The sequence below is a fragment of the Pteropus alecto genome, unplaced genomic scaffold (genome assembly GCF_000325575.1).
Source record: "Pteropus alecto unplaced genomic scaffold, ASM32557v1 scaffold88, whole genome shotgun sequence".
In the NCBI taxonomy this organism is placed as follows: domain Eukaryota; kingdom Metazoa; phylum Chordata; class Mammalia; order Chiroptera; family Pteropodidae; genus Pteropus; species Pteropus alecto.
This window is the reverse complement of record NW_006494611.1, coordinates 18,620,597-18,638,709: the sequence shown is the minus strand read 5'-3', so window position 1 is coordinate 18,638,709 and position 18,113 is coordinate 18,620,597. Positions and strand designations below refer to the sequence as shown.

Genomic DNA, 18,113 nt, shown 5'->3' with positions numbered 1-18,113 from the left:
GAGATCTGCTCAGGGGTGGTGTGCCCTATACCAAAGGCCAAAACAAACATTAGTAAATTATTCTCATTCCATGTTCATATATAACTGCTCAAAGGCGACTCTAATTGGAACACTTATAATTTGGTTGATTTCCAGAGAAGAATAAGCTTCTTTCATAAGCCCCACACAAGGCCAGTTGCTGCCTTACTCTGTCTTCTGATAGCTAAAGGTTTTGCAGGAAGGTCCACTGCCAAACTCTAGTAAGTGACTCCACCTGAGTCTGCATGTGGCTCCTGTGACACCAGTGATCTTCAGTTGACAGTGTTTGGTGGGAAGAATCCCTTCCTGCTTAGGGTAGAAACAGAAAATAAGTTATCCCATGAACCCCAGAACATGACTCTTGTTACCACCACCCCCTTTTAATACATGTAAGCCCTTTAAAGCCAATCTCAAAACAGCCCTATGAAGTAACTACTATTGTTCTACCCATTTCACAAATAAAGTAACATCTGAGGCTCAAGTAGCCACATGTCCAAAGTCACTTGACTGGTAAGTAACATAACGTATTTTATGACTGCTAGTGTTTCAATCCATTCAATGGGACCATAGCACTTTTGTGGGTTACTTTATTATAGCTGTGCTTCTTTCCCAGCTATTCTCACTCTGAACTCAGGACTTCAGGAAAATTCAATGATTACCATTCTAACTAATTGACAAGGCTTTTGCCTTGCCGAATGAAATGTGTAAATTGAAAAGAATTTGGAGAGAGAATATGAAAGAGAAACCTGTGCCAATGGATTGGCTGCAAAAGGAGGTTTGGGGAAGACAGAGAAACCAAGGGAGAGAAACTTTAGGAAGCACGAGGGATTTCTAGTGCGGAAGTCTAGTTTCATCTTTGTAGAGCATTAGTATAATTTTCCCCTTAAATATTTGGTGATATTAACCAGTGAACTTGACTGAGCCTCAAATTTTATTTTTCACTTCTAACTTTTAATTTTGATAATGTGTGATATATTGTCCCGTTTCCTCAAGGCCACCCTGATACTGGTAATGCCGTTTCTTAATCTAGAAACCAGTTACTTAGATATATTCAGTTTGTGAAAATTAATCTATGTACTTTTCTTTATGTATGTAATACTTCAGTAAAGTTTATAAAAATATTTTTACTCTGTCAAAAAATATTTTAAAGTATGTCTGACTCTGACTGAGGCAGCGTCTGAGATCTTGCTCTCTGGCATATGTCGTCAGTTGGGCTCAAATCAACTCTTATGAAAATTAAAAAAAAAAAACTGAGATAATAAGGAATGTTACTGACTCACATAACAGCTCTGAGGAAGGTGGCCCCTGGGCTGGTTACTTCAGTGTCCAGTGCTATCAGTAAGGACCCAATGCCTTCTCATGTGTCAGTTCCATCCTCAGAGGTCCAGAAGTTCTGGGTATCCTATCTAGACACAACCTTGCCCAGAGGAAGAGGGGACTTTCATCTTTTTAAAAGTAAAACAAATTTCCTATCAGCAGGTCTGGTAATTTTTTATAAAATTAAACATATCTACCCTATGTGTCTACCCAAACCCACATCTCGGTATTTACCCATGAGAACTGAAACACGCACACACGCACACGCACACACATGCACACACACAGAAAACATACAAGAATGTTCTTAGCTGCTTTATTCATAATATCCAATACTTGGAAGCAGTCTATCAAGTGGATAAAGGAACTGTAGCACATTTAGTCAATGAAATACTACTCACTAATAAAAAGGAACGAATTATCAATACACATGACAGCATGGATGAATCTAAAAATATTATCTAGAGTGAAATAAGCCAGACACAAAAAATACATACGCAGTGCATTGTGGGGAAAAAAAATCACCAGTGGAAAAAAAGGATAGATACAGTAGCTGTTTGCCTCTGGGAGTGGTAGGGTGATGAGCTGGCCAGGATTGACTGGGAAGGGGTATAAAAGAACCTTCTGGGAACACAGTAATGTTCTATGTCATGATAGGCATTTGAGTTACATAGGTACATGCATTTGTCAAAACAGCAAATATACATCTAAGATTTATATATTCCTTTGTCTCTATATTTTATCTCAAAAAAAAAACCCAACAAATTTTGAATTTTAGTTAATGGTACAAATGTCAAAGTGTTTAGGAAGAAGTGAACTGATATCTGCAATTCACTCTGAAATGCATTCCAAAAAATGGGAATAATTGATAGATGCTAAAAAAGATAGATAAATGGATTAATATGTGATAAAGCAGGTTAATAAAATAATGGTGGAAACTAGATGGTGCCAAAATGGGTTCTTATTGTAAAAAGCGTACAAGTTTTACACTTACATTTTTTTTTATAATAAAATGTTAGTGGGGGAAGGTTTTATGAAAAGAAAGAGTTTCAAGGCAAAGTAAATTTGGAAAGCATTAGCTTAATAAAATTTAAGTAGGTTTCTGCAAGAGAAGATTTATTAGCATCTTAAATACACTGATATGAATGCTAAAGATGTGTGTGTGTGTGTGTGTGTGTGTGCTCCCTAACTTAGGGAACCCCATCAAAATCAAACTGAAAGGGAAGAGAAAACGGGGCAACAGAGAACGCTGTGTTCTCCAGCACCTAACATTCGCCCACCCTCCAGGGGCCAGTGCTCAATGACTCTATCCCTTCAGTTCAGCCCCCATCTCACTAGCTCATTTGCCTTCATTCCTGGTCTTATGAAGCAAGCTGCTGTAAATCAAAACGGAAGCCAGCAGGTCTTCCTAGTGAGCTTGGCTGCCTTTCCCGCTCTGACCTCCTTTTAGGAGTAGGAAGACTGCCATCAATTCCTCATTTTCATCAAATGAAAAGACTTGGATTTGAGCCCCCTCATTCTCAAGAGGAAAATAGATTTCCTAGGGCTTGAGCAAATTCATTGTTACTGATTTTAATTGGTGATTAAGCCCTGAACATCTTGAGAAATTAAACCAGTTTTGATAGCCCAGATCTACAGGAAGCCAAATCGTCACAGTTCTCCATACCCGCCATGTGTTAAAGTGACATTTCAGATACCTCCCCATCTAATTTTGGTGACTTTTTGTTTGAATTCACACTTGGTGAATGTTAATAGTATGTGGGGGTTACGTGTGCCGAATACATTGACATTTTCTCTCCTGAAGGAAGAACTGTACCGCCACGCCCGCCTCTGACTACTTTGCTGTGTGTTGGGGGTGCAACTGGGGCAGAGGATGGTGCAAGAACAAGGAACGATGCCCTCTGGCCATATTCTTTGCATCGGTTCCTCTGTCTTCTTGAAGTTGCATATCTAGGTGCTTAGGGACCAGGAGCCTCAGGGGAAAAGAAACCTCCTTAGGCAGCCTCTTGGCCCTGAGGATTCTGAAAGTCCAAACTGTAAGCTGCAAGTGTCAGCTCATGAGCACAAGAGTGCGCTCCAGAATCTGGAGCCAGTAATGCTTCCAAAACAGACATGTGCCAGCAGCATTAATTGGACACAATTTCTTTTCAAGCCATTTGCTTTACATGTTCATCCTTGAAGCCTGTGGAGAAATGGAGCTAGCAAACGCCTGCAAATTCATCTGTCCGCCTCTGGTGTGGAGGCTCACTGAAGCGTCCTAATGGTGCCTGCTGTGAAAAGGAAGTTTGTGCTGCAAACACACTGTATCCTCACTTCTTAGCCCTGCCAGGGGCCGCTGTCACAGCCTAACACCAACAGAGGTCAAAAAGCTCCCTTGGCCAAAAGGCTCATAATGAACACACTTTCTATAAGCCTGACAATGATTTATTTGATGTGGCCTCTTTAAATTTAAAGCCAATGATTTCGGAGAAGCCTTCAAAACAAACATTCATTTTAAGAGTCAGATTTTGCTTTTTCCAAAAATTATATTTTTCAGAAACATTAAAATAACAGGGAGCATTGCTATACATCTCCAACAGGAAACCCAGTATGTGCCTTTCCATGGTCATAGGCTCTTTATTAAAGAGACAATGAATAAAAGACAGATTGCTTTGGCTGAAACTCCCTTTTCTCTCCCCACTCCTGCTGATAAATACCTTTAGCAGAAAGCAATCCAAACAATACTAGTTCCTCCGTGTGACAACACAGAGCTGGCCAGGGGAGCAGACTCCAAGTACCAATAAATCATGATGGCCATGCATGTTTCTGCTTCACTGCTACCCTGGCTTATCATCCAAGATGATTGTGTCATGCTATTTCAGAGCTGGCCAATACTCAAAGCAACTATTGTGCATGCACATCAGATGTTCAGAATGCTAGAGCAAGTGTTTTATCAAAGGTAATAAGATGTCTGTTGGTTCAGACTACTGATAATATAGACTCAGAAGTTCAAGGCTGAGTCCAGGCTTGGTTTCTTACCCAGGTTAGCTCTCGCTCTGGCTAGGGCCAGTCTTTTCTTTGAGACTTCTTCCTGAATGCCGCAGGAGCCTCCTTTTCATCTGTTTCACACTTTCCTCTGTATGACAGTGGTTATTTACTGAGCACTTAAATTGTATGCATGCCTCATCGCTGCCCCATATTATACCAAAACAGTTAAAATCATCCTTATTGTGAGGAAACTGAGGCTCAGAGAAAATTTGCCAAGCGACAGTGCCTACAAGCAGCAGAGTTGAGATTCCAACCCATATCTGGGGCCCCAATTCATGGGTCCTCAAGCCTACGGCCACACAGCAGGAGGTGAGCTGCAGGTGAGCAAGTGAAGCTTCATCTCTATTTGCAGCCACTCCCCAGCACTAGCATCATCTCCTCAGCTTCACCTCAGATCATGAGGCATTAGATTCTCATAGAAGCACTGGTCCCTGGTGCCAAAAAGGCTGGGGACCCCTGCCCTAATGGATATACCATACTTTCCTCTACCTTCTCCAGTAGTTTCTTTTTCCCCTACACAATTACTCTCATTCTTCATAAAACAGTGGAGCCATTCATTCACAGGCCTGAGAGGGGACTCTTGGGTGTCAGAGACTTCTCTTATCCTCACCTGAAATGCCACTCCTGTCCTCTGTAGCCGCACCTACGAATACTTTAACACAGAACCATCACACTGGAGGTTGCATAGGCCTTAAGATTGGACTTTTTTTGTTGTTGTTAAACTTTAAAAGAACAGACTGCCAATTTCATTGAACTCTGGTTTAAACTCTTAAAACTCTTTCTAAGAATTCTCAAGAGACTTCAAACGTTTACACTCACCAACCACGGTATGTTGATGGAATAATAGCTCCTATAAATACTATTCCAATTAACCAAACATTACACATATGCTATTGTGATTAATAAACAACAGATTCCCTTGAGAGTATCTCTAAATTCATAGCGTGTACTTTCTGAATCATTAGATGCTAAACAATACCACTGTGCCATGCCAGGGCCTGAGGAATAAAAGAATAAATGCAATTAACATGAACTCTTATGATAAATCCTAACTCCATATTCTCTTCACCAACAGTAAGCCAGAGCCATTTGTACTGTCCTTCTGCCACTCTCCTAGAATGCTGCTGCCTCATCCATTATCCAAACACCTCTTCATCCCTTGGGGCCCAGCACCAGGCTCTTTTGCAACTTCCTTCACTCTTAGTCTGTTTCCCACTGATCACACCCATGTCTGATCTTCTCGTGGGAGCTGGGAGTCTGAGACTTTGGAGGGCTGGCATCGATTAATCTTCTGACTTGTGTTCTGAACCAGAGTATAGATAAGAATTTTAAGGTGCTGAAAGGCAGAATTTCAAGTCAGCAGTTTTGATTTATTCAGTGTTCTGACTAAACGGAGAAAAAGAGGCTATCACTTTCAAGGGATTCAGGTGGCATATTCTCATTCTAGTTAATTCAAAACTTGCTTTTTTCATGTAATGGTCAAGTGGAAGCTAGCATGTATTCTCACTTTGTACCATATTTATCAAGTTCATGAGATATTTATCAATTTAGGTACTTGCCTGCAATACAAATAAAACATATAGTGATTAGGAAACTGGCAAAATTAATCTCACACCATATGGCATGAATTTTTTGCTCTTCAGTCCATAGTGTTATGTTACTTAGCTTTACCATTAAAAGCAGATTTCCCCCACTGCAGATTCTTACTGAAGAATTTAGGAAAACTAAGAGAATTGGGGGGAGGGGCAGTGAGGGGAGGTGGGACTGAGGACAGCAGGGTGGAAACTTGGCCTCTAATCAGATTTTCACCACTCACCAGTTGCATGCCCTTGGGAAAGTTATTTAACATACCAGGGTCATCTCATAAAATGGGGATGAAAACTAACCTCTCAGTTGTATGAGGATTAATAAGATAATACATATAAAATGCCCAACCTGTAAAAAGAGCAAAATAAAGACGTTAATATCTAGGGCTCTGACTTAACCACAGGACAGAAAAAGTCCTCATGCCCTCATTCAGGCAGGTATTATCAAGTGCACTACAGTCTCCAGAAGACAATGAGATGTCTTTGTGTCTTCCGGGATTTGCAGACTAGAGAGCCACAGGATATGTCATTCACCAATCAGTGCAGTCAGACATAAAGAGCAATCAGCAAGTGAATTTCTTGGCACATAGCTAGTACGTAAACTTATAATAATGAAAATTTTAATGTAACTATTTCGACTTAGAAAAAAGGGATCACTATTGTTAGCAGTGCCAATAATTCATTTTTACTACTCAAGTTCCTTTCCCTTTCAATATGTAGCACCTGGTGAATAGTCAAAGTTAGTGAAAGGCTGTAAACACAAACCTATCTGAGGATTTTACTCTATTTGCCTTAAGAGGCCACAACATTTTTTCTGACTGAGACACAGTCCAAAAGACCATGAAGGACAGACATCTTACTAACTTTACCTTTCTAGCTTCCTCAGACACCTTTCCTTCATAAGCACAGGCCTTCGCTAGTTAACACCTTCCTTTCTTTACCACATCAAGAGTATCTTTTTTCTTTTTAAAAAGTTATTTTCCATTACCATTTATTAGCAAAGCACTAATGCTGTATCTCTCATTTCAGATTTATTTCCATCTAAACTGGAAAAGCTGTATTACTTCCAGTTATAGGGGAAAAAAGTTAAGCGACCTGATTGAGAATTAATGAATTCGGTGTCGATAAACGATGGTCTGCAGTTTGAAATTAACTTATCTGTGATTCTTTTTATATACAGTTGATTCTTGAACAACATGGTTTGAACTGCATGGGTCCACTTATGCGCAAATTAAAAAAATACATTCAGTACTTCATATCAACAGATGTAAAGGGCCAACTGTAGAGTCAAAATTATATGCCGATTTTCCGCTGGGTGGGGGTCAGCACCCCTGAACCCCATTTCATGCAAGGGTCAACCATACTTTGAAAAATACACTCATTCTATAGAGGTTGCTGAAATTCACAGTACATTTAGAGGAACCTCAAGGGAAAGGAAACATGATTATTAACGGCTCTGTCTCAAAAAAACTCAGTGAAGGAATTCCAAAACTCAGTTTCTTACCTTGCATCAATGACTTCATTTAGGACTTCTGTGAAGAAGGTGAACACATTAATAACACCACCATTTATTTTATATATCAGTTTTTATTAAAAAGTGCATTTTGATTAATTTATGACCTAGGTAAGCTGTTAAGATATCAGTATACTCTCTGGAATAATAACTTTACAAAGATTTAAAACAAACAAAATTTTAAAAGCCTTTTTATTTCCTTCACCATTATTGTTTTACAATACAAATATCACCTTGTGAATACACAAAAAAAAACCCTACGGAAGATAATCCTGCTGCACGTAAAATACAGAATGGATATATATACTTCTTCATTCCCCCAAAACCCTATTCTCATCTACAGTCTTGGAGGTATAGGAGAGAAAGGAGCCTGACTTCCCAGAGATGGGTGAGAAATCAATACCTCTCTAAAATTCACAGTACATTTAGAGGAACCTCAAGGGAAAGGAAACATGATTATTAACGGCTCTGTCTCAAAAAAACTCAGTGAAGGAATTCCAAAACTCAGTTTCTTACCTTGCATCAATGACTTCATTTAGGACTTCTGTGAAGAAGGTGAACACATTAATAACACCACCATTTATTTTATATATCAGTTTTTATTAAAAAGTGCATTTTGATTAATTTATGACCTAGGTAAGCTGTTAAGATATCAGTATACTCTCTGGAATAATAACTTTACAAAGATTTAAAACAAACAAAATTTTAAAAGCCTTTTTATTTCCTTCACCATTATTGTTTTACAATACAAATATCACCTTGTGAATACACAAAAAAAAACCCTACGGAAGATAATCCTGCTGCACGTAAAATACAGAATGGATATATATACTTCTTCATTCTTAAAAAACTATTTTGTTCTCCACATTGGCAAGTATAGAATAGAATACTTCCCCAAACATACTTATGTTAGGAGTAAAACAAAGTTACATGCAGTTTCTGCACAAATATATTTTAAAGAAATAGATATCTTTTCTGTTGTTCACCAACAAAATTGTCATGAGAGTATGGATATCTAATTTATAGCTTTCAAGTTTTAGTTAAGTGATCATTTTCAAAACTCTCTTTTAAAAAGAAGTATTCATGGCTGTTTTCATTGTACAGTTAAAATTGAACTACCAAATAGATGATAAAATAATTTAAGTGGTACGTATCACTGCCGCCTGCTCACAATATGGGAACAGGGTCTGACTTTCTAATTAAATGCCCCATTCTTTAATTCAGAGCAATTTAAAAACCATAAGCAGTCTTCTGATTTAATTTACCTATAAATGCAAAATTTAGTAGTGTATACATACATTTATATTTTCATGGAATACTTTATTTTAAATAAAAACATTTAAGATTGCCTACTGACCATACAATCAAGACAAGAAAGGCACTAGAAACATAGACAAATTTCTCTCCCAAGAAGCATTTTTAAATTTTAACTCTCTTCTCTGACATGTAAAAATCTTTAAATTTGGTTTTCATAACATCATTTTGAAAAATAAAGTTAGGAAATACTTAGAAAATCACTTTATAACAGAATCTATTTTTGTTTTTTTGCACTTTTTGACACACTGTCTCTGATTTTACAAAACCCAAAGTTACTAAACCTTTCTGTGTCTGTCATTTTCATTTGAATACTGGTGCAACAGGTAAAAAGATTTCAGAATCGAACCCCATTCAGGTACTTAGAAACCTTCATAGAGACATTTGCTAGAAAATGGCTTACAGCCCAATCTTTGGGGCAAGAGATATGAAAAGTATGTTTTCCCAAGAAAATAATACGCTTTATTTCCAGATGTGACTGGAAAGACCAGAACTTATGATATAAAAGCTTACATTTATGCTGTTGCATCATATACAAAGGAACATGGTGGTCGTGGGTTATGTAAATTCCAAACTTATGAACAGGAAACGTGTACAGTGCATGATAGGTTAAATTTTCTTTATTGTTGTCCAACGCAGGTCCTTTGGAGAGAAAAAAAGATCACAGTGCTGACCAGGTAACTCAATAGGTTAAGTCAAGGTAACTGTTGAAAGATAGTAGGATTAGGGAGGTGTTTATTTTATGGCATCTTCTCTCATGGAGTTCTTAGCACTTCGGACAGTTCCTCGTTCCCCCACTTTGTACAGCTGTTATGTGTCATTCACCAACCGGCTGTATTTAACTTGCCTACTGAGGTGGACTACTGGCCAAGAGAAGGGCCAATGATAAGATCGAGGTACAATTCCTTGGACATTCTTTTCAAAGTACTGAAATGGCCTGTACCACCACACCCTGGCCAAGAGGTTCATCTGGGAAGCTTCTTTTAGCACCTAAAATAGTAAAGAAAAGAAAAATCAAGTTCAGGAGGAACAATGAATCATTCCAGCCTCAAAAGGAACATACATATTTTTCTCATAATCTTTCACTTTAAGTTCAAATATTTTTTTTATATTAAAATTCACAAAGAGCCCCAGATGAACCCCATGTTCACCCACATATCCCAGTTTCACACTCACACCACCATTCTATACTCTGCGCTCATCTGCAAACCGGGCCACACCCCAGTGGAAAAACAAATAACTCCAATTCTGGGACTGCAAGGAGAACTTGTGGCTTACTCAATCTTCTATTGATAAATAAACACCTCAACTAACTTTTTGGTTACTCACGCTTCTACAATGAAAATGGACAAACTTAATTAAACATTAGGTATTAAACTGGCGAGGGGCCCAGGGTAGGAAGGAGAGGGTAGGAATGCAAATCAAACAACAGGTGGGCACGTCTTGGAAAATATTTTCAGGGACAACGAGAGTGTGACATTTGTTCTAGGACAATGCAATCTCTTGTCATCATAGAAACATCTTTCTTGTTTGTTTTTGATGCTGAAGTGGATTGGCATCATAAGAGACAACGTAATCTTAACTGACTATCCCTCAGAAAAGAGAAACCTAAGACATCTATAGATTCTTTGCATTCTTCCCCTTGCCATGCCCGCAACACCAAGCCAGGAGAAATAGAAGCTCCAAATCAAATGGGGGGAAACTCACTTGCTGATTGGCCATAGTGTGGTACCACCAGAAGAGTCTCGTGGTGATGTAATATGCCACCACCACGTCCACAGTGTAGTGGTCATGCGCCAAGAGAATACAGAAGATTCCAACCACGCTGAGAAGCCAGCAAACCCAGTGGTACCACCAGAGTCGTCGAGGGGAATCTGAAAAGAGGAGAAATCTGCAATAGTCCCATTATTTGAGTACTGCTAAGGCCGCCTGACCATGCCCCTGCTACTATGGTGAATACAGCTGGATCTTTCCTTCTGAAAATAGATCTCTTGGGCTAGCAAATTTAAGGGCTTTAGCTTACCTGCAACCAATATTAGAATGAAAACAGCTTATTTTATAAGTTATTTTACTAGCAAGAGTAATTCATATTTGGCTATTAGTTGATTCAGATAATCATAAATGCAGTTTAAAAAGACAATTAAGGATAGGTGAATGTTATCATGCGCCTTTTAAAAAAAAAGCTGCCCATTGATGCTTAATTTACTTGTAAATAATTTGGGGTTACTGTTCTACATAAAAATCAATCCTTTTGGTCTATGGATCCCTATACATGGACTAAGCGATTATAATTGATAACAACTGTCATTTGCTTTCCAAGCTCTACAGCCATACTCTGAAAGTCTTTGAGATTCCCATATCTTAAACACAAATAAGAAAGAATCCAAATGCCCGGGAATCCTAGACCAAAAGCATTCCCAACGGTAGGGTAATGTCAGATAAATACTGGTATGCACCTACACTTGGAAAGTCACTTAAGGGAAGCATGAAAATCTCCATTAGTGCAGGCCTTCTGAACATGTATGCTTAATGGATGGATTTCGGAAGGTCTGAAATTCTAGGCAAAAATACTATTTGAATTAAGTCTACCCTCCCCACCCCAGGGGAGAAATTTCAGGCTTTTATTGGATTCTCAAGGGGTCCAAGAATGAGCCATTCATTCACACAATATTTATTAAGCATTTTCTCAATAAATATTGTGCTCAGAATAGGAACTGCTCTAGGTGCTGAGATCAAAGAGCCTGCCTTTGTGGAGAGGTCCCTTCCTAGTAGGGAAGAGAGACAATAAAAAATAATTTTTTTTATTTGAAAGCTTAACAAAACAGCAACAAATCGGTGGGTACCTTTCATTCTCCATGCAACTCTATTAATTAGTGTTCATACATGCCATCTATTTTAATTTTTACCCCGTCTCCCTTACCCATGAAATAGCTATCAGTATCTCATTCTAAAGATGTAAAACTCAGAAAGGTTAAATGTCTTTCCCCAGGTCACAGAGCTAGTAAGTGAAAGTACCAGGATTCAAAAATAAGAGTTTGTGACCCAATATGGCACACTGCCTTGTCTTCTAGAAGAATAAGGCCTAACCCCACTAAAGGATTTCGGGTACCAACCAACTGGGGGGTACCAACCAACTGGGGGCAGAAATCCATCCCCCGGGGCTGCTGACATCAGGCCCATTCCACTTCCATTTCCCATGCCCAGATACATCCTAGTATAAGGGCTAAATCATGGCCTGACAATTCTGAATAGACATTGCTGGAATTTGCTCTATTTGGTCACATACTAAAATACAAGCAGAACACCTATTCTCTTCTTTCTCTTAGTGCCCTGAAGCACAACTTGTCTTCTTCTCCTGTGTTTCCTATCTTAGTCTTTTTAAGACCATAACTGAGCATTCACCTTTCAGTCTACCATCTCTCTCCTGAACCCCCACAATCCTGTTATCTGTTGACCCTTCTTTGTTAATCTCCCTCTGATCCCTTCACTTCTCTCCATCTCCAATGCCATCATGGTGGTTTGGCCACCATCATCTGTTTCCTTGACTATAGCGGCAGCCAGTCTCCTATTTTTTCTCCTGGTCTCCAGTCTTGCCCCTCTCCAGTCCATCCTGCAAGCTGCTGCCAAGAGTGGTTTCTCCCTTTAAAAAGGATAAGTTAGATGACATTGCTCCACTGGCATAACCTTCGGTGGGCACCCCATCTCTGTCAGATGGAAGTTCAGATTCCTTTTGGTGGCATAAGGCAGGCTCCATGATCTGGTTCCTACTTTCCAGTTCATTTTCATTTCTCATCATCACCCCCACTCTAAATTCCACCCACATTAAACTTCCGCAAGGTACCACATTGACACCCCCAAACTGCAATGTGTGTCCCTCCTCTGTGGTACTGGTATCCTGGTTTACCTATCGCTCTTCATGGAAACTGCCTGCTTACTGAGACTGTTTCCAACAGTACAATACTGGAGACAATTTTCTACAAGTAGAGAAATGAATAAATAATCTCTCGTTCATTTATAGTATTGTAATACAAACGGCAATTAAAATAAACCAGAATTTCATCTCAAAAACATAATTTGAAAGTGGCAGAAAGCTACATTTAACAAGATACCGTGTATGTAAATTTAAAAAAACAGAACAGAATAATACACAAATACAAAAACATGCATGGAAATGAATAGAAAAATGGGAAGGGATGAAAAGTTTTAATCATATGCTAACATTTTATTTGCTTTTTTAAAGGAGTTATTTGAAATAGATATGGCAAATGCTCATATATATTAAATCTGAGAGTGTACAGGAGTCCCAGTAATATTAGTTTGTGTGTTTCATAAAATATTTTAAGTACTTTTTTTCAAAAGGAAATTTCCCATTTAGTGTCTCCCTCATTTAGTGTTCCTGAGCCCCTAGCCCATATAAGGGTAACTGAACCACCACTGTACCCTTAGGTTAGAACATATGTGCTTGAAAAAAATGTATACCGAGTAAACACACAATCTTCCATCATCTAATCAGGCCCAATACGAGATTTCTGTGTCCCTGAAATTTTCTTCTGGCTCCTTCTAGCAGCTGTAAAACACCCCAATACTATAGCTGACACCTGAGGCAATGAAAAACTCCAGTGAAGAAGAGCTGTTCCTTCTGACCACATACATTTCCCTGGTGCCTGCTGCATCCAGGCATGGTGGTGAGACGAAGCACTGCCTTCCTGAGGCCTCCAGTCTTACTTCAGCAGACTTGCCAGAGACCATGGGACATTCTAACAGAAGCCTGTTTTAGACTTACACTCTTTGATAAATAAGTAGGTGAGTGTGAGCATGACCGTGTGGCCGCTGTACAGATAGTCCCCACACATGTTGTGAGAGCCAGTGATGGACAGGCCACCGCCAGCAATGAGCTTCATTATTCTCCGCAGCTGGGCTTCCCAGTCTCCGAAAAGCTGGTGGGAAAAGAGAAAACAAGATTCATTACCAGCCCACGTGACAGTGTGCTCTAATTACTATTTATATTCAGAATTAAGCTTTGTGATATTGTGATTTATAATAACAAATATATATTTGGTCTTTGTCCCTGTTCTGCGCACAGAGCTTCTAAAACCTTTGGAAGTTCCCTAAACATAAGAAAGATAAAGGCCCTTTTGTTATTCATAACAAGCTCCTTTCAACCACACCTGAGTTCACCTTAATGAGCTGACATTTGGAAAGTACCTAAGGGTGGTTGCCAGGAGAACCAGCCAGGTGGTGAGAGGGTTGGAACTTTCAGTCCACTTCCCCCGCCTCCAGGGTAATCACCAATGGCCAGTGACTTAATCAAAACATAATAAAGACTCCACAAAAATCCAAAAGGATGGGGTTTCAGAGAGCTTCTGGGTTGGTGAACATGCAGAGATACAGGGTGACTGACGCTTCCTGGAGAGGGCACAGAAGCTCCGCGCCCATTCCCACATATCTTGCCCTACGCATCTCTATCTAATCTGGCTCTTCCTGAGTTATTTCCTTTTATAATAAACTGGTAATCTAGTAAGTAAATTGTATTCCTGAGTTCTGTGAGCTGCTCTAGCAAATTAATAGAGCTAGAGGAAAAGGTCATGAGAACCTCTGATTTACAGCCAGTTAGAAGCACAGGTGACAATCTGGACTTATAATTGGCATCTGAAGTGGGAGGATAATCAGTGTGAGACTGAGTCCTTAACCTGTGGGATGTGACACTATCTCCAGGTAGACAGTATCAGAATTGAGTTAAAGAGAGTTGGAGAACTATTTGGTGTAAGAGAAAACCTCCCCACAGTCACAGAAGTGTTGACTGTGGTTACTGAGAATAGAGGAGACACACAGGCTGTTCTTCCTTTACAAACTTATATTAAAACACATAGAATCTCTCACCAGGAACCTGCCCATTCAACATCTATGGTTCCTTGGGCAGCCCTTGGAAAGGGTATGGCCCTAGAAATGAAGGACATAGCTTCAGAATTTTCCTCAGATATTAGCATTTTTTAATAGCACATTTCAGCAGATGCTCAGTCAATTTTTTTCTTAAATTACACTGATAAAGACTGACAGATTTACTCCTATAACTACCATTTTGGGGGGAAATTTTTTTTAATCTCTAAGGAAAATTTAGAGATATATTTTCACATGCTTGGCCTAAAAGACAACAGTTCTGTTAACTTAGCTAAAGCAGCTGAAGGTTGGGGTAATCAAACATGCAAATATTTTTTTGTATGTGATTTTTGGGGACCAAATTAAAAGAGGGGCTGAGTAGGACGTACCTTCAATCTCCTGAAATTATGTGGGTAGAATTGCATGTTTTTCCTTTTAATAAGAGTGAAAAAACGTTTAAGAATAAATCTTCCTGTTTCTGATACAAGTCTGGGCTGGATATCAGAGTAATAAATGGCTTGAACAACTCACTCACTGCAACTTTCATCAACTCTGTCAAATGAAACGTGTGATTGTCCATATTTTATGGTTGTCAGCACTCTTTTAGATTCTGGTTGGCCAGTATAATCGACATAATCCCATTTCAAAATGCAATTGATAATATTCCAGCTTTGGAAAACATATATTTATATAAATTACACATTTGTATAAATTATAAATTCACTATAAAGTCCCTTTAAATTTTTTATCAAGATTTCTACTTAAGGATGGCAGGATGAACACACCACACTGAGGACACGAATTTCCAAATTCAAAGAGATCACTGAATTCCCAGCTCAATAGAAGAAAACAGAGCTCCATAGCAAGATTCGGCATCATGGAATTTCAGAAACTGGGGTCAAAGAAGAAACCCTAAAGTTGCCAGAGATTAAAAACAAGCTTCATATGAAGTATCAAGTATCAGAATTTTTCAAAAGCAACACTGGAAAATACAAGGCTTTGGAAAAATGCCTCCAAGTTCTGAGGGAAAATGCTTTCCAATTTAGAATTCTGTACCTAGACATATTATTAATTAAGCATAAATGAAGGATAAACCAAAGCCATTTTCATATATACGAGATTTCAAAATATTTACCACCTATGTACTCTTTTTTTATTCAGGAAATTACAAAGAATATGCTCTGCAAAGAAAAGAAGTAAACGGAAAAAAAGAAGAAATAGGATTCAGTAGGATTGCCAATTAAAGGAGAGCCGAAAAACTGTGCAGTCAGCCTACAAAGTGAGCCTCCCAAATGGGCAAGTTGGAGCTCTGGAGTCATCGTCAAGGAGATGAGACTGATAGACACCCAATGCCTCTGAATGCAGCGAAAGGAAAGTCACAGGTGGGGATGAGTAAGTACACAGAAAACTGATGAAGCAAAAAGCACTGCAATTACTGATTCCATAGGAAACAAAATATTGTGCAGAAAAGGAAATGTAATTATAGGAAACTACATGACTTGGCTGAGAACACCATTTACAAAACTAATAATGTAAGCACTCAATACCGAGTTAAATCAAGGGCAGAAAACTACACTGGGAAGACAGAACATGAAGGGTGAATGTGTGTGATGGGTGAGGCGGTGGGGGCACGAAGACTCTAAATCCTGGCTTTCCACAGCAGGAAGTCAATAATAGACACAGCATATATTAGAAATTATAAAGAAACAACATTGCCATGCCACTTAGAGATCTGAGGATACACACACACACACACACACACTCTCACTCTGTCTCTGTCTCTGTCTCTGTCTCTCTCTCTCTCTCTCAAAACAATTAAAGATATAAAGGTAAATACCACAAGATTCAGTTAAAAGAGTTGAAAGAGTAGAAAAGTGGGTCGCAGTAGGGTTAAGGTTAAGGGACTACTGTTTTTCATAACAAGTCCTATAGAACCATTTTATTTTTAAAATTGCATACATGTATAAACGTAATAAAAAAATTTTAAAGCTTTAAATTGAAAGTCTGGTCTAGTTCTGTTATCACAATGGATAACGTATAGAAGAAAATTATGACAAAAAGCTTAGGTAGCTCTTCATTTTACATTATTTCAAATTGTCCTTCCAAAACTCACTCTGGCTTGGAAAACCATGAATCATATTCTCAGGCTGTGCCTCATAATTTGCCCTCCCATTTTAGCAGGAAAATGTTGGTGAGGAAACTGTATGTGCAGGGAAGAGAAGAAATTATGAGGTAAACATGGCATTGAAGAAAAACAGCCAACACTTAATCCTGCATTTCTTACAAGTACCCTTAAAACACCTCAGCTTTCTTTTAAAAAGATCTTTCTATGTGTGTCAAACCTCTGCAAGGGGGAACTCTCTTTTTTAAGCTTAGTGGGGCACAGACTAAAAAGATGGATGGTTCCAGTTACATTAAAAATTATGTTTAAAAAAGCAAATAAATTAAAAGACAAATTACAAAAACAATCAGAGCAGAAACAAGTTGACATCTTTATTGTGTTCACAGCAAATATAAATCAAGTAAATAAGACCAATTTAGAAAACAAAACTTATCAAAGGACAAAGAATATGACCAGCTAGAAACACAGACTGTCAAGCAAACAGAAATAAAAATTAACATTAATGGGAGCTCATTTTTTTTTCCCACGTCAAGTTAGCAAAGCTAAAGAAAGACAGCAGTGGTAGGGCAGGTACAATGTCATTGATTTTTCTCAAACAGGCTCACTTAAGAGAAGACGTGTGAATGCAGCAGCCAGTAGTGCAGGGAGGAGGAGGTGGCAGCGGCCATGGCAACAGATATAGGCTGGGCTAAAATCATGGCTTTTACCGGTCATCTGTGTGACCCTATGTAGCTGAAACACTCTAAGCCTCAATTTCTTCACCTATACCTCAGGGAGAAACATATTTATTACAATTGGCATAATGATCAGTATTGAACAGCAACTGAAATAGCCATAACCTCTGACTCAGTTACATCATTTCTAGGAGTCTACTACCTCAAAGAAATGATCCCAAATATGAAGAAAAGCTTTAAGTACAAATATCTCATTGCAACATTATTTACAAAAGCAACAAGCTGGAAACAACCTGAATGGGCATTGTTAATAACTGTTTCCTTGCTATTCAAAGCCTGGGCCAGGGATGTAGCAACAGAAGGAATCTGCTTAAATACACTCTCATGTACTGAACCAGAATCTGAGGTGAATCAAACGCACACTATACTGAAACAAATGCACTGACGTAGGCTATGACTGCTTAATGAGTTATTAAAAAAATAAGCTTACAATGACTGCATAGCAACTTTATACCATAAATACGTTATTCACTTAAAAAGAAAAACAAATGTTTGGTACAATTATGCTTTAAAAAATATTCACAAAAAAGTCTAGAATGTACACACTTCATGTTAACAGGGTTTGCACGGAAATTGGTAGAGTTTCTCCCAGTCTGTCCCAAGGG

The 18,113-nt window shown here is 38.7% G+C and overlaps 1 protein-coding gene across 7 annotated transcripts in view; it reads right to left on the bottom strand.

Moving 5' to 3' along the window:
- Positions 1-8,040: 8,040 nt before the first annotated feature.
- SGMS1 (sphingomyelin synthase 1) overlaps positions 8,041-18,113 on the bottom strand; it is a 258,907-nt gene continuing 248,834 nt past the window's right edge. For all 7 annotated transcript variants that reach the window (XM_025042272.1, XM_025042271.1, XM_025042273.1 and 4 more), the window contains 3 exons: positions 13,559-13,712; positions 10,483-10,649; positions 8,041-9,765 (listed from right to left, as the gene is read on the bottom strand). In XM_025042272.1, coding sequence (XP_024898040.1) covers positions 9,586-9,765; positions 10,483-10,649; positions 13,559-13,712 — 501 coding nt within the window. In that variant the 3' untranslated portion in view covers positions 8,041-9,585. The remainder of the gene's footprint in view (positions 9,766-10,482; positions 10,650-13,558; positions 13,713-18,113) is intronic.